This window comes from Papaver somniferum, unplaced genomic scaffold (genome assembly GCF_003573695.1).
Source record: "Papaver somniferum cultivar HN1 unplaced genomic scaffold, ASM357369v1 unplaced-scaffold_135, whole genome shotgun sequence".
In the NCBI taxonomy this organism is placed as follows: domain Eukaryota; kingdom Viridiplantae; phylum Streptophyta; class Magnoliopsida; order Ranunculales; family Papaveraceae; genus Papaver; species Papaver somniferum.
Genome location: NW_020622713.1, coordinates 3,818,557 through 3,836,464, shown reverse-complemented (window position 1 = coordinate 3,836,464; position 17,908 = coordinate 3,818,557). Strand labels below are relative to the sequence as shown.

General features: G+C 38.1%; 1 protein-coding gene across 1 annotated transcript; it reads right to left on the bottom strand.

Moving 5' to 3' along the window:
• Positions 1-238: 238 nt before the first annotated feature.
• LOC113333877 (transcription initiation factor IIA subunit 2) lies at positions 239-1,826 on the bottom strand. The gene is made up of 3 exons (XM_026580245.1): positions 1,685-1,826; positions 1,536-1,586; positions 239-672 (listed from the first exon to the last, which is right to left on the bottom strand). Exons 1-3 carry the CDS (start codon positions 1,811-1,813, stop codon positions 532-534), a joined length of 321 nt encoding a protein of 106 aa, XP_026436030.1. The 5' UTR covers positions 1,814-1,826; the 3' UTR covers positions 239-531.
• Between the last annotated feature and the right edge of the window lie 16,082 nt (positions 1,827-17,908).

The window sequence follows — 17,908 nt, the reverse complement described above, 5'->3', positions numbered from 1 at the left end:
ATGATACAGAGAAAGAACGAAGAAGAAGAATAAAAAGAAGACGACGGTCAAATACTCAGAAATAATAATAGAGAAGACCATGGTCAAAGTTATTATTACCACTTAGCCTTGCAAATACCCCACCTATTCTTAACAACAACTCAGTTGTCTTGCTCAGCCGGACATCACTCTGTACATTTGATTATCTTCAAAATTCAGAGCTATTCTTCCTTCCAGAATTCAGCATACAAGCAATTGGATAACGTTGAACTTGAATGGTATGGTTTCATCTTTCGATAACCCTTCGCGGATGATAATAATCCTAGATTTAGGAGTAAATAGTCTATAAAGTTGCTGGCTGCGTAGCAAGCTTTACATGTTGGACTACGCACGTGTCTCCCATACATTTGTCTACCTACCTCTCCCTTCTTGACATGTCTACAAATTAACAAAAGTGGAAGGGTAATGTGCATTCCAGCAAACCCTTTTTTTTAGCACAATGTAATGTGTCATTAAACACAACACAGAGAGATAAAAAAAGTCTATCTGAACTCATTGAGTGAGCAACTTGGAGTCGCATGCAACAATTTTAACCTTGCCAACATTCTCTTGGCACTCCTCGTTCTTAAACAACGCATCTTGCAAGATAAAGGTCCATACATTGTCGCAGAACCTGTAGGTGTGCAGATGTCCCTGTAAGAAAGAACACCAAGAAAAAGATTTAAACTTAGTAAAGAGGCAGCTCAACGACCATATAACAGAACTTCAAAGCAAAAAGGAGAGGGCATAATTTCAAATGATAATATTTTTGTTCGAGAACCAAACATGGAATTTTGGGGATCCATGGAATTCTTCAAAGATAAAACATGGACCATATAGCAGACTTTATTGCGAGACACGTGCGTAGTCCAACATGTAAAGCTTGCTACGCAGCCAGCAGCTTTATAGACTATTTACTTCTAAATCTAGGATTATTATCATCCACAAAGGGTTATTGGTAAAATTACAATTAGGTAAGAGTATCCAATCTTCTCATTAGTATTTCTGCACGGTATTGTACTTAGACTTTTAGAAAAAGAAACCAAAAGACGCCATCATGCTCCAAAGACAAAACTCAATTAGTTCTAAATGGTTTCTCAATTCTGCTATGTCATTACTCGGGTCTGGAATCAATGCAGTTAACTGTGAGTAAATTTCTCCAATATACAAACCAGTCTGTATTACGCACAAAACAATCCAGCAAAGTTCAGGTTACATGTGGTAGGCGAAGGAGTAATATGATTGACAATACTAAGGCAGAGTTAAACAATTGCCTCAGAAGCAGTATAATTTCCATCGAAACTAAGAAATAAATGGCCTCTTCTTCCCCAGTTGTTACAACAAAATCAAGAACCAGTATACATAATTTATCTACTATTACCCAATGAGATTTTCACTAGAGGATTTCAGTTAAAAAGGATAATACACCTATTTACTCATTCATGTTTTCCCACAGAAAACCCTATTTTTTTTCCTCAAGAATCAATACCAATAAACAACAAACAAAGAAACCTCACCTTGATTGTGACTTTGCTCTTAACCTGAGTTTCCAAAGCTTCAGTCATAGACTAAAACACCACAAAAATTAAAAACATCCAGACGAACTACGCCAACAAAGTGAATTAAAGAAAAATAATACAAAAAGAAAATCTAAGAAATTACTTACTTTATCAAATTGGATAAGAACTTGAATAGCAAGTTCAGGACTAAGAGTTCCATTAGAAACCATCTCATCAAGAGTTTCAGTCAAACACATCCCAATTGTAGACCTTCTATATAGTTCAAAAGTCGCCATTCGACAACAAACCCTAGAAAAAAAATCCACAAAAATCATCAAAAAATAACAGAAATACAATCATCATAATCAACTTAACTAATAGATGGATATCGCGTATCATCATATTTGCAGAAACAGGATTTTATGGAGAAACAAAATTCAAAGTTTACCGATCTGAATGAGAGAGCGATTTCGAGAGTCCTTTGCTTTTATAAGGTCTGAAAAAAAGTGAAGAGAGAGAATTGGTTTTATACCTCCACATATCTAGGCGGTGTTTTGATAATCTACTATGTATGCTACTATGTTATCATGTGTTATGATTTCTGACCGTGTATTTGTACTGTACTCAGTACAAATTGGACACCAATTACCAGAAATTGTAACTCTTGTTCCTAACTAACACATCATTTTCTATTTTAGCTAACAATAAATTTTCATTAAGGAAGAAGAGAAGGTTCTTACAGCTTTTAATAGCAATCATTAATCTAACTCTAACGGTCAGATAATATGCACATGTCACTATCTGATCGGACACACACTAACCAATCCCTACCCTAGTTATTACAGCACACAAAAGAGTTATATGGATAGACAGGGTGTCATTAAGAGAGTTACAACACACAAGAGACTATGACATTGCCCTCTTCTGAAAAATATACTTGTCCTCAAGGATAAAATTTGGGTAGTGTGATCTGATGGAAGTGAGGTCTTCCCAAGTAGCATCTTCAGGGAAAGAATTGGTCCATTGGATGAGGAGTTGACGATGAATTTGTTTGCCAACCGGCATGGTTCTGGATTGAAGGATCTTCTCAGGCCTCATGAAAATTTCACCAGCATGATCAACAATGGGCAGAGTAGGTGATGGAATATGCGTCTTACCAATGTGCATTTTCAGCTGAGATACATGGAACACATGATGGATTCTGGCATGTGAAGGAAGCTGCAATTTACATGCCACTGACCCAATTTTCTGCACCACAGGGAAGGGACCATAGAATTTGGCTGACAACTTAAAAAAATTTCTTAAGGAGACTGAAGCCTGCCTATATGGTTGGAGCTTCAAGTAAACCATATCTCCCACAGCAAAGACCCTGTCAACTCTGGATTTATCAGCATAAAATTTCATCCGCTCTTGAGCTTTATGAAGAGATTCCTTCATGATATCAAGCATTGCATCTCTTTCTTTCATATAAGTTTCTACAGCAACTATTGTAGTTGTTGTAGTTGAGGGAAAAGCCATGTGGGGAGGGAGATAACCATACAGGGCTTGAAATGGTGACATCTTGAGACTAGTATGAAAACTAGTGTTGTACCACCACTCAGATAAGGAGAGCCAGTGAGACCATTGAGTTGGCTTGTGACCTGTAATGCACCTTAGATAAGACTATAGACAAGAATTCACCCTTTCTGATTGGCCATCAGTTTGGGCGTGATAAGCTGTACTGAGATTTTAAATTGGTTCCCAAAGACTTAAATACTCTTTCCAAAAGTGACCAGTGAAAACTCTATCCCTATCAGAGACAATTGAAGAGGGAAGGCCATGGAGCTTAAATACCCGATTCATGAAAACGTTGGCCACAGATGCAGCTGTGTAGGGGTGTTGGAGAGGAATAAAATGGTTGTATTTGGTGAGTCTGTCCATCACAACCAAGATGACACTCTTCCTATCACTTAAGGGAAGGCCCTCAATAAAATCCATAGTGATATGCCGCCAAGCATGTTCAGGAACATGCATAGGTTGAAGTACACCAGCTGGGAAAGAACTCTCTCCTTTGTTGCTTTGACACACATCACATTCAGCTACAAAAAGGAGTATGTCTTGCTTCATCTTGGGCCAAAAGAAGTGGTTTTTAGCCCTGACATAAGTGTCCTGCATGCCAGAATGCCCCCCAACAGCAGATGAATGCAGAGTACTAAGGATAATTTCTATTACCCCATTACTAGCTCCAATATAAAGTCTGTCCTTGTACCTCAGCCATTCATCTTTGTAAGAGTAGTTGGTAACAGAGGTAGCAGAAATGAGTAATTGAGAAATGAGCTTTTGCATCATCTTTGTAACTCTGCAAAATGTCAGTCATCCAATTTGGTTTTGAGATGGCTAGGGAAGTGCAATTGAATGAATTATGTGGTCTTCTAGATAAGGCATCTGCAACAATATTTTCCTGGCCTTTCTTGTATCTAATCTCATAGTCAAAGCCAAGTAGCTTCATTAACCATCTTTGTTGTAAAACTGTTGTAATCTTCTGCTCCAGAAAGTATTTAAGACTTTGGTGATCAGTCTGAATGATGAATTTGGTCCCTTGGAGATAATGCCTCCACTTTTGAACAACTTTAACAATTTCAAGAAACTCCTTTTCATAAGTGGATAAGGCCCTTGCCTGGGTCCCAGTGCTGAGCTAAAAAATGAAATTTGCTTGCCTTCTTGAGTCAAAACAGCACCAAGGCAACCATCACTAGCATCACTATCCATTGGAAATGTCTTAGAGAAATCTGGTATAACAAGTACTGGTGTAGATGTCATTGCAGCTTTAAGTTTCTCAAAAGCAGAAGTAGCAGCTGAGTTCCATGAGAAGGAGTTATTTTTGAGTAGATCAGTGAGAGGCTTTCTGAGAGTGCCATAATTTCTGACAAATTTTTTATAATAGCTTGTTAACCCCAAAAACCCTCTTAATTCCTTGATATAAGTAGGTGTTGGCCAGCTCAACATATCAGCAATTTTCTGTGGGTCAGCACATTCTCCTTCAGTGGTGATAATATGGCCCAAATACTCCAGTTGGGACTAACCAAAACTGCACTTAGACATCTTTGCAAAAAGCTGGTGCTGTCTGAGTAGAGAAAAGACTATTCTTAAATGCTCCAAGTGTTCTTCCATGGAAGTGTTGTAGATAAGAATGTCATCAAAAAAGACTAAGACAAACTTCCTCAAATAAGGACCAAAAATATCATTCATAAGGGCTTGGAAGGTAGTTGGTGCATTTGTAAAACCAAATGGCATGACCTTGAACTCATAGTGTCCATGGTGAGTTCTAAAGGCAGTTTTGTAGATGTCGGCAGGGTGCACCAAGATCTGATGATATCCAGCACGTAAATCAATCTTTGATAAGAACATGAACCCTTTTAATTCATCTACAATTGGGATAGGGAACTTGTTTTTGATTGTGATGTTATTGAGCTTTCTGTAATCATCACAGAATCTCCAAGAATTATCTTTCTTTTTAACTAGGAGAATGGGAGAGGCAAAAGGGCTATGACTGTGCTGAATAATTCCAGAAGAAAACATTTCCTTGAAAAGTTTCTCAACTACTCCCTTTTGGATATAAGGGCACCTATAGGGTCTGAGATTAGGTGGTTGAGAATCAGGTTTCAAGGGAATAGAATGATCCAAAGCTCTATGAGGAGGCAATGAGGTGGGTTCAACAAAAATGTCTTGAAATTCATTAAGAAGTGGTATCAAAGGTGGAGGGGATGAAGGTGTATGAGTGGAAGTAGATACATAAAATAACTGACCAATAAGCCCATGTGTAGTTTTGGTGAAAAAATTCTTAACAGCTGCACTACTCATTGATAATAAGGAGGGAGGGGAGGGAGTACCAGTTAAGGTGATCTGTTTCCCATCATGAAGAAAAGAAATGTTGAGTTTAGAAAGATTGAATACCAAATCACCTAGCTTGCGCAACCAGTCAGCCCCTAAGACCATATCACACCCCCCAAGTGGTAGCAGTCTAAAGTCTTATGTGAAACGAAAGCCCTGCATAGTCCAAGAAAGTTGTGGACAAGTGCATGTGCTGACTGTTTTCTCACCATTTGCAACTGTCACCAACATGTGTGCAGTATGCTCCACCTTACAATTGAGCTAAGCAGCTAAGGCACAATCAATAAATCTAGTAGTGCTACCCGTATCGACAAGAATATATATAGAATGACGTTTAAGAAAACTAGGAATAAGTATAGTATCACCACTAGTATTACCAGTAAGAGCATGGAGTGAAATCTCCATATCAGATTGCATTGGATATTCGACAGCTTCCTCAAATACTTCCTCATCTGTCTCAGTGTCTTGAGTATCAGAATGTTCAACTTGGACCATAAATAGTTGTGGTCTTCCTTTCCAAATGTGCCCAAACTTTTAAACTTCATTTCAATTGTAACACAGACCTTTGTCTCTCCTCAAACGCATTTGTTCTGGTGTTAACCTTCGCAGGATTGGTGAAGATGAAGAAGGTTTTGTGTTGGTAGGAGAGTAAGATTTTGGGGTGGTGGGTGCCGATTTAGAGAAATTGACATTAGTGATGATGGGTTTGGGAGGAAAATTTGGTGAAGAAAAAGGTCTGGATGAAGAAAACGACATAAAAGAGGGTTTGTTGAATTTAGGGAGTGATTGGTGTTTTTGTTCCTCCATTCTGGCTAATGAAAAATCCTGACTCAAAGATTGAGGGTTAAACATATAAACTGAGTTGTGAATCTCTTCCTTAAGGTCACTGATAAAGCTCAAAATGAAATAACGTTCATCCAAGGATGGATTATGGGCAAGCATTAAGGCCTTAAGTGCTTCAAATTGGTCAAAATATTCCTCCACAGAGTTCAATTGCATCAGTTTATTAAAAGACCCAACAAAATTCTCATAAATCGGATTTTCGAATCTAGAACAAATACTGTGAGAAAAATCATACCATAGAATGCGACGACGACCCACTTGGAAATTTAAGAACCACGTATCTGCCTTTCCGTCAAGATGTATGGATGCAATATCCACTTTACGTTGTTCTTCGATGTTGTTCAGAAAAAAATAACGATCACATTTTTGAATCCAACCCCTCTGATTGTCGCCGTCAAATCTAGGAAAATCAAGCTTTGGTGATCGATTTAGGTGTTGGGTTGAGCGTTAGGAAGGAAGGTACCAAAGACTGGATTATTCTGGTGAAAAGAGTCGCCGCCATGATTGATTGGATCTTGAACACCAGATCCAGATGGTGGTGGAGATGATCTGAGTAACACTGCAAGTTGAGTAGTAAAAGTTTTGACAAATTCGACTGTCTCCTTGCAGGTTTTCGTTGTTGCTTTAGATTCAGTAGATAAGGTACTGAATTTTTCATCGATAATTTGACGGTCTCGTTGAATGATTTCGAATAGCTCTTTCACTGTTTTTTGATCGGAAGCTCACATGGTGGAATTTTAGGATGGCTTTGATGCCAAATGTATTGTACTCAGTACAAATTGGACACCAATTACCAGGAATTGTAAATCTGGTTCCTAACGAACACATCCTTTTCTATTTTAGCTAACAATAAATTTTCATTAATGAAGAAGAGAAGGTTCTTATAGCTTTTAATAGCAATTATTAACCTAACTCTAACGGTCAGATAGTATACACATGTCACTATCTGATCGGACACACACTAACCAATCCCTACCCTAATTATTACAACACACAAAAGAATTATACGGACAGATAGGGTGCCATTAAGAGAGTTACAACACACAATAGACAATGACAGTATTCTTTATGACCGACTTATAGATTGCCACGTGCTATTGATGAAGGTGCTCTCCTTCAGGGAGCCCAAATTACTTCCCAAATGTTACTTTGGTTATAGGCACTTCTCCGGAACCAGAGCACATTGTACCCAACCAAATACATATATACACTAGGTATCCGGCCTCCGGCCGGGACTCAACCCTTTTGTGGTCGTCACTTTCTTGGGATAGTCCGAGCCGAATGGTTAGAATACGCCAAGAATGTTTCTTCCACTTTGGTTAGTCGGGTTAGTTAAGCTAAGAAGTAGTTTTTCAGCTAGGGGTTGAACTCTCACGATAGAGGTTGGAGTTTGGCGCTAATCATATTCAAAAAACAAAGAAAAAAAAAAAATGGTTTAGTTCCTTCTAGTTTAGAGTTGGCTACACCCGATTTAAATGGTTACTTACAGAACCTTAATTTATCAAAACCTTGAACCTTAAATTTAAACAATATGAAGAAGGTAAGCTCATGTGTTATGCATTTTAACGGAAAATGCCATCTCTTCACTTAACCTAACAATCTCTACTTGCAATCCAAAACATTAACTCTTAACTTAAACTATTAAGTTCACCTTCAACACTAATCTAAATCAAAATTGGAATAAAATCATAAGAGAAGAGAGATTAAAAGGAATCTATGAAACCCCAAAAGAAAAAGCAAGTGAAGAATTCGAAGGTATTGAGATATAACCTGACCATCTATGCATTACAGTTCAATACTCCCGGAGGATGGTACCACACCCTAGCTTGCTGACATTTTATAAGCACCGTCACATGCCAAAGATCGTACTATCAACATATAGATATGTCACTTAACAATCTATATTTATTCAACCAAAGAGACAATATGATAGTTATCTAATCTAGGTGCCTAAAAAGTCCAGCATGAGAAGGCTATATACAACATGTCCTGTTTATAAAGATCAGTTACGCAGACTGAACTAAGCCATCGATCACAGTGATGTTTTCCGCACAAGATTCGCATCACAGCTTCACAATATATGTTAGAATTTTTTGTGATACAAACACAAACTTCATCAAAAAATATCGGCATAATGTGCAGTACATAGGTATGCTGCAGCCAACAAAGCCAAATCTTCAAAAAATGCTGGATGAATCATTTTTCTAAATCCTAAGCCCAGATTTCGCATAACAATAAAACAAGGTACTAGAGAAACTAATATATGTCAAAACCAGTACGGACTGCATGGTACATGGATGATATTTGTGATTGTCAGAAAACTATTTCACCTAATGAAACTATATATGTTTATCTCTACAGGAGGTACGTATTCTACATAATATACGCATTTCCTAGAATGTGATTTCGTGGGTGATGACTCAAATACTTATTTTTGCTACAAAGAGTAAACATCCAACAGTGTAGACTCAGACTCAAATACTTGTAAAAAATAAAAATGCTGGCAAAAACTCAAGTTTAGGTGTTCAATTTCAATAAAACAGAAATCTCAAATTCCTACTAATCATGTTATCGAAGTAAAGAAACAACCAACTTGCTCAAATTAGTGTCTTCACTGGTCATAATAATTCGATTAAGACATATAGCCTCTGATCGTTGTCGTATGCGTCAAAAATAAATTACATTTTCTCACTACTCAAAATATATAATATAGCAAGGGTAAGAAAGGATCGTTCCCACAGAGAGGTCTAGGTTGTCAAGTTGTTTCGGTTTCCTATATAAACAAGGGGGGATTTCTGATTTTTATGTAAAGGAAAATAAACTAAAAGCAAATAATGAAATAAACAAGCAAATCAATAAGATGAAGATATTGGTCAAGGATTAGTTTTCATTCACAAACATGAATTCGTAACAATAACTAGAATTGATATTTAATCTCAACTTTTATCAAAAGTCCTAGGATACCTAACCTTGATCGCAAGAACATCCCGCTAATTTCCTCTTGTCATCAACAAACACATTAAAAGATGCGAAAGTGAATTCTTCCTAGAAAGCAACCTAAAGTGTAAAAGCACAATTAAGTTTAACTCCCTAAGAGCACTAAGTTCTATGAAATAAGACTAATCAATGCAAACGAACGTGTAAAAGCACTAATCCGTTTTAACAAAGGTTATGATCCACTTGTGACTACTAGGATGTATCACTACAAGCAATAATCACAATTATGCTACTTGTATTCAAGGTGTATCACGATGACGTATAATAAACCCTAAATTAACAATAGATATGATTACGAATTCTACCAATTTGCAACTTGGTAAAACTAACAACCAATCATACATGGCGGTATTTCTAGCGAATCATAATCGACAAAACATGGAGACAAAACTAATTTATTGAATGAAAACCCATATTTGGAAATCCAACTTATTCCTTAACCAATAATAAAATCTAGGTACTCATGTTAACACTAGTACAGAAATGGCATTTAGCCACGCCAAATATAAATTTGCATGTCACGCCTTTTTGGTTTTGGCGTGTCTATAAGGTATACTTCTACCCTATAGACACGCAATGTTCAATGGACGTGTTCATATAAGTGCTTTCATCCACGCCAGGGCTACTAGCGTGTCAAAATTTCAACCGTTTAGTCACGTTAACTTCAAATTTTTGATTGGGCGTGTTTATAGACCAGTCTATGGCCACATTAGGTATTGAGCGTGTTTATAGACCAGTTTATGGCCACATTAGGGAGTTGTGGCGTTTCCAAAAGGTTAGTCACGCCATTTAAGGTGTGGTTTTAAAGTTGGTTCATTAGACACGCTAGTATATGCGTGTCCATAGTGTACGATTGATTGACACGCCAAATTCAAAGTGTGGCCAAAAAGTTCTTCTTTGGACACGCCGGTATATGTGCGTCCATAGTGTACGATTTATAGACACGCCAGTATATCGTGTCCATAGTGTAGTATATATAGACACGCCAAGTTGAAAGTGTGGCCAAAAAGTTCGTTTTGAAAAAATTAATAAAAATCTCTCGCCCATATTCGAACGCATGACCTCGAAGATTTAGATAACGTACCAATCCACCAAGATGGCCATCTTTAGATGTTTATGATTAGTGTTTTGAAAATACTAGATTGGTTGAACTACTCAACATTTAAATAAACACGCCAAGTTGAAAGTGTGGCCAAAAAGTTCTTCTTTGGACACACTAGTATATGTGTGTCCATAGCGTGCGTTCTATAGACAAGCCGGTTTTATAGCGTGGCTAAAAAGTTCGTTTTGAAAAAATTAATAAAAATCTTTCGCCCATATTCGAACGCATGACCTCGAAGGATTTAGATAACATACCAATCCACCAGCTGCCCATCTTTAGATGCTTTTGATTAGTGTTTTGAAAATACTAGATTGGTTGAACTACTCAACATTTAAATAAACACGCCAAGTTGAAAGTGTGGCCAAAAAGTACACCCAAAACCCTCAAGACTAATTCCCTAGCTTTCTCTGGAATAGATTCTGACTTGCATGTTCTGCAAGTTATTGGGTTCTCCAAAACTATTTCTGCAAATCTTCTAAAAACCTATAATCAAAATTTATTTGGTAATCCGTTGCATTGGAATGCTATAAATAACTTGGGAGTCTGCAATTTGGTTTCTAAAAGATCCTACTCCTGGACTATGTGTGCTATCAAAATTTCTTCTCAGCTACCACACTACATTTCTGGTAAGATTTTTCATTGCTCTCTCAAGCATTCATGTACTAATATGTTATTCTATCTCTATAACTTCAAAGTTGCCTATGCTACCAGTTGGAGTAGTTCATATGAATGCCCAGATAAAACTATTAACCCCATAAAAAAATTTCAAACCTTCATGATAACGAGAAAATTTCCAAAGGTGTCTAGTTTTCTTCAGTTATTCCCAAAAATGTTATAAATTACCAAAAATATTTGAATATGTACCCATTGCTTGATATTGTGTACACAATATCAAGAATCCACACCTATAATGTGTACACATTATACCTTTTTCGGAATTTTTAAAAATCTAGACATTTTTAGTAAATAACTTTCTGTAGAAAACACTTTTGGGCATAACCCCCTTTCAAATTCCCCCTGCTATTTACTATAGTCACCATATCAAGCTCAAAACCAAAATTAAACACAACAACCACTCAACCAAGCATAATACAATAACCCAGAACCACATATACATTCAATTGAACATCATTGTCTTTAAAACCAACACTATGAAATCCAAAATCAGCACCACTAGCATTAACTGTTCATCCATGAGAAACATATGCAATATTCAGCCAAAAAACATTTACAGGAATACTTACTTTACCATCTGGAAGGGGATGGTTGAATACTGGTCAAGCTCCTGGTGCAACCCCAGAGGTCCCCACACCACTTCCAACAACCTTCTTGTTAGCTCAACTCCTTTTTGGTGCATCCCTCCTCCTTGGCACAGAATAGTTTCCCCTAGGAGGAGGCATAGGCACTACTACATCCTCAAGAATCTCATTAGAATCAGTTATCTCCCTTGGTCCGAAGATTGCGATATCATAAGCATCCTCTGCCAACTGTCGCATCACTGGTGCTAGCATGAAGATATTGGGGAATACTACCACATCATTGGGGAGACCATGAGTGTCATTCTCCCGAATCTTAGATTTGCATGCAACTGGAAATGGTGCAGAATAGAACCCCTATCTAGCACCACCAGAAACCACCTGCTGCTCCCCTACAAGCACCACACCTTCATTAATCACAAACCGGCCTTTGTCAGGATGAACGGCGTACACCACCCACCCTTCATCAGCCCCTTGGAGTTAAGGAAGTTGAGGATCCAATGCATAAACACTGGCATTATCATGCATAAAGACCCTATCCTCTTTGACTTCTCCAACACCTCCAGTACCAACTTGCATGTTTGGCTTTGGTTCCTCACTGTTGCTACTTCTTATCTCTACTACCTGTCAAATTGGAGAAATGGGGGAATCCCAATCAATAAAACCATCACAGTTACTAAGAAAGCCAATTACAACTATGAAATTCACTTTCAACACCTTGAACCCAACAATTCTTCCATGATTATCAAAAATCAATACCTGGTTTTCTTGCGTATTCATCTTAGCCTTCTTTTCCTCTGGTCTACCCATGGATTCCTGATTAGTAGACATGTCTGGGCGATCATTCAGATTTAGATATGCATTATAACCTCGCTTAGACATAGCTTCAACAATTGGAACACTGAAGGGATTTTGTGGAGATGGAATGTGGAAGTTACAGAGTTACAGAATTGGAAATTAAAACTGATTTCTTCCAAACAAGCCTTATGAACGAGAAGACCAACAATTAACACATCTCACCCATCCTTTTTCAATCCTCGAGATCAATTAGTTGAGATATCGTGGAGGCACATGCCTACTAAGTGCATGCAAAGACCTATTGAACGCCACCCCAACTTATTGGTCGTTAAGAGGTGGAAGCAAACACTTGGAATCTATTTGGAAAGCGGACTATCTAAGCATGCTACCCGTGACCCGAAGTCGAAACCCAATACCGAACCGCAGCTGCCCTCAACTACTTTCGTCAGAGACGGGCTTGAAGTGGAAAGTGGAAGCCCAATTACCTTAAAACTTCTAGAAGAAGACGCTGTCATCCTTCTGAACAAGCCCATCCTTCTGAAAAAATTAATAAAAAGCTTTCAAATGCAATATTCGAACGCATGACCTCAAAGAAGTTAGGTAAACCAAGCTTCCCATCTTTAGACGTGTCTATATGGTGTTTTGAAAAAACTAAACCGGTTCAGCTACTCAACATTTTAATAAACACACCAAATCAAAGTGTGTCCTGTTATAATATGCATGGGATATGGTGGCTATCCACTTAGCACCATTAATTACACCAAGTACCTTGCATAAGCACCTTGTTACACCAAGCACCTTGTATAAGCTACTTAAGCAATTGTAAGCTACTTTGTTGGATGAGATTAACACCTAAAGCTAGTGGGTGTTGAATTGCATGGTTTTCAAGCTAGAGGTGTTATTGCTACATAACATCCTACATGTAGTGTGACATGTAATACTAGGTGGTGTATACAAGCTAACACCTTAATACTTGTATAAATAGCTCCCTTAGGCTATTGTATTTTATATCCCAGTTTCTTAAGTGAATAAGAAATTCTCCCTTCTCCCTTATTACTTCTCTTAATATCCATTTTGAGTTTAGTGGTTAATTAGTATTTGATTTAATTATTGTTAATATTACTTTGGAAACGTAATATGGCCAAAAAAATTCCTTTTTTGGACACGCTATTATATGAAGGACTGTTCTAGCAGGAAGAGCATTTTTAGCAGGTTGCAATGAAGCCTCCCAACTGGTGTTGCCATCTCCTAGTATGCATAAAACATAAAAAGTTAATTAGACCCCAAAGATAAACATCAAAGTTTGGTGACCCACCAGATACTCCCTTAATGGAAGTTCCAAAGAGGGTAAAAGTCTTAGTGGGAATTAGGTGTTGAAAATAGGTCTTGATAGGGTAATGATGGTTTTTAGAGTGAAGGGGACACGGATGGCTTTGAATGGGCGTAGTTAACAAAGTGACATGACGGCTAACTAAGCGTCATAAATGAAATTGAATTGGCACAATGGGGTATTTGAGGGGTTAATTAGCAGAGAGATTACCTTTTTCAGAGAGATATTTAACAGAAGAGGAAAGGTTTAGGTTTAGCAAACTAAATTGAGAGTATGGATGATCCTGCCCAGAATTCAACCAATTCCATCGGAAATCTTCCAAATGCACCACCAGTAACACCTGAATTTGCACAAGACAAGTCAATTCTCCCTTCTTTGAGCATAGAGGAATTGCAGCAGTTAAGAGAAGATGCACAATCTAAAATTGATCATCGGATTCAAGAGAAAACTCGTCAGAGAGAGGCAGAAGAGGTTGTTCAGGAGCGGAAAAAAAGGATATTTGAGGCTCTCTACAATGCATGGATACCCAAGTTCTTAGAATGGCAAGAACGGAAGGATGAGGAAAAGGCTGAGAAGCAAGCCAAGACCCCAAAGTTTGGCAGTTCAACAGAAAGTGATTCCGAGACCTCAGAAGGGTATGCGTATGAAGTGGAGGAAGTGGATACCAGTGACCTAGATTCGGATGCTGCAGAGGACAAGCAAATGATGAATTCTTATCATGATGAGAAGGCGAGAAGGCGATTTGAATATGAACTTGCCAATCCCAAGATTTTTTCTCGCACCATGAGTGAGGGTGAACCTGTTGCAGTGAAGGTGAGCCGTCGAATCGCTGATCTCAATGATGAGTCAAGTGAGGAAGAAAGGGAAGAAGGGGATAAGGATACTGACGATGAATCATCATCTAGTTGGACTGCTCCTACACCATCTGATAGCGAGGACTATGGTAAAGAGGGTCTGGAAACTGATGAGGATGAACGGTGGTAAGCTCATCAGAGTTACCAGGAAAGGCTATATTTTCAGGCATTACATAAATCCTGAAAACGATCAACAAGTTTTTTGCAAAACAGCTTTTCTGGTAATTTTTGTTCCTTCTACTCTTCTTGATGTTGGTGCGAAAGATGGTAAGTTTCTTTGTATTTTGAAAGTTGATGCGGACGGTTTTGGATTTCCTTTTATTTTGATTTTGTGGGCAATTAGTAAGACACAGGGAATTTTCTTGTGTTTGAATTGTAAAGTTGAAAGGGGTAGTCGTTGTTTCAAGTTTGTAGTAATGGTTTGTAATGAAAGGGGTTTGGGTTATGGCCTTTTGGTGAAGGTATTTTGAGAATATGTAATGGTAGTTTAAAGCTTTGATCTTTTGAGGGTTTGATAGTTGTGTGAACTTGTGGTGTTGATGCGGAAATTGAAAAAACTTGATATAATGCTCAATGAGCTGATAAATATTAAAGGAATGTTTGTAGTATTGGACTTTTTTTTGTTATTGTATTCTTGTTTTTGTAAATGTACAAACAAGCAATGTTCTTGGTGAATGATTCTAAAATTACAATGATTGTTAAGTAGAGATGGGTAGGAATGACTGAATTAATGAATCAATAGGGGATATAAAATTCTGTTTAAGATGGTGGTATTACTCCAGTTTATAAAATGATGTTGGAGTAAGATTAATTCAAAGACTATTTTAGGCCCAATTCTAAAAAAAATCTATGTGCAAGCCTAGTACTATTACTACTAATCCTAGCATGACAGAATATTAATTCAATAATCAGTATAGCCAAATCCGGACTCATCCAACATTGCTAAAACCCATCTGCATACAAAACCCCACCATGATTTAAGAATCAATTTTTTTTCAACAATCCATACATTCATTCTCTAGTTAATATAAAAATCCAAACAACTACATTCTATCACCTGGCTTGTTGCTTAGTCCTTGGAAATGGTTGCTCAGATGCAGTCGTTTGAGAAGCAGGGACTGCTGGTGGTGTTGGTGCTGGTGGTTTCCTTGCAGTTATACCCTTAATGTCGTCCCGATAGTAATCATCCATGGATGTCCTTTGCAGGTCAAGTTTATCTACCTTTGGCAATTTATACTCATTCCGAAAAATAACTGCCTTACTGAATTCCTCGTCGACTTCATCACCAACATATTTCCATATTTGGGTAGGTGCACCTAACACAATAGACTTTCTTTTATTTTCCTGGTCTGGCACATAAAATACCTTCTTAGCTTGGGAGGCTACAACGAAAGGATCATCTTGGAGTCCTAACTTATCAAGCTCAACCAAAATGTAGCCAAGTTTGTCTTTTGAGACCCCTTCTTTGGTAACCCATTTACACCTGAAAAGTGGCACTTTCAGCGAATGATATGTTAGCACCCATATCTCTTGTAAAACACCATAATAATCCGCCAGATTAAGGGTAATCCCCGCTTGTCTAATGTTCGTGTCAGTTGCCTCTACGTAAACCCCGCTATTCTGGTTAACGGAACCATCATGAGATTTTGTGTGAAACAGGTATCCATTGATGTGATATGCTTCGTACGTCTCTACTTGTGCATTCGGTGGGATTGATATCCACCTCAAGTCCTGATTGAAGTTTTCCCTAGAGTCTGCCCACTCACTGTCAACCTTAAATACATTATAAGGATTAGCCTCCGTCTCAATGCAAAGGTTACATAGCAAGAGTGACATTTTCTGCAAATTATTACCACTTTTTGTAACCATTTGGCGAACTCTTCACGATGTTTTTGATCTAGCTGTCTATCACGCATACCAAGATATTTATCCTTCAAAATATTCTGGTGTCGGCTGGACAGTGCAATGATTAATGTTATTATCTTTACATAAATTCGGACACATAATCAAAAACTAAATAAAAAATGAGGTTATCTGGTTAGATCTACTTATACTTACTCAACGTAAGGAGCAACTTCAGGAGAATTCCGCAATACATAGAAATGCGCTTTATCAAACAGATCCTTATCAACATGAGGAAACTTAGGATTTGACATTGGTTTTCCCCTGAAAGAATAAGAATCTTCGCCAGTGTCAGATGTGTTGAGTTTGTCTGGTGGAATTCCGACTGTATCATTCATGCTTTGTTGGTGCTCACTGATAACCTCAATTGTCTCTTCCGCAAGGTTCCCCTCAACAATGTTTCCTTCAGGTCTGTTTCTGTTTCGCACATGCCCTTTTATGACCTTCATGCACCTTTCAAACGGATACATCCATCGAAAGAATACATGACCTATCTTGTTGGCTGCGGCATAATTGATTTAATCGCAATGGGCAAAAAATGTTGCATTAGTATGTGATAATCATGCGATTTTAGTCCGATAAGATTTTGATATTTTCGATTCACCAGTGTTGAAAAGTTTGAACAATACCCTTGTGGAACCTTTATCTCGGATAATGTTGCACAGAACTTGTCCTTTTCCCCCGGTCTTAATGAGTGACATGCTTCCTTTAGTATATATCCCCTTTTTCCATTTTCCCGAGGTTGCAACTCGTCTCTAAAACCCATCTCTTTCAGGTCCATTCGAGCAGCAAGGTGGTCTTTCGACTTAAATTCATTGTTCAACAATGTTCCAACGATACTCTCGCATACATTCTTTTCGACGTGCATGAAATCTATGCAATGGTGGACAACATGATACCGCCAGTAGGGGAGGATCCGGAACCATATATTGAACTTTTTCCAGTAGCGCCTTTAGGTTTCCTTCTCCTTCCCCTTCCTCTTTTTTGGGTCGATGGTCTTTTCGATTCTCTTCATCTTTCCACCTCTTCCAGGGTTACCCTGCACGAATTCCACCACAATGTTCTTCCGTCCCTTTCCCCATTTATTCTTTATAATCTTTACCTCATTGTATATTTGTGACGGGGTCATAAGTTCCGGAGCCTTTTCAGTTTCTTCTTTTCCGTAGAACCCCTTCTGACGTCTGAATGGATGATCGTATGGTAGGTATCTTTTATGCCCGGTATAAACCTCTTTTCTACAATGTTTTATCCTGACATAGTAAGTATTTCTCCCACACACCTTACATGTGTCTCGTCCCTGGTAGGGGAAACCACACAGTGTACCGAGAGCAGGTAATCATTTAGTCCATAAAACAACCGCACATAGAGTAAACATCTCATGTTTCAGCGTATCAAAACATTGGACTACCTTAAACAATTCCTGATCCTTGACAAATGGT

Coding starts and splice junctions, on each gene's coding strand:
- LOC113333877 (XM_026580245.1), bottom strand. CDS start 1,813: ATGGCGACTTTTGAACTATATAGAAGGTCTACAATTGGGATGTGTTTG. Junction 1,587..1,684: donor TTCTTATCCAATTTGATAAA/GTAAGTAATTTC, acceptor GTGGTGTTTTAG/TCTATGACTGAAGCTTTGGA. Junction 673..1,535: donor AGAGCAAAGTCACAATCAAG/GTGAGGTTTCTT, acceptor TCTTTCTTACAG/GGACATCTGCACACCTACAG.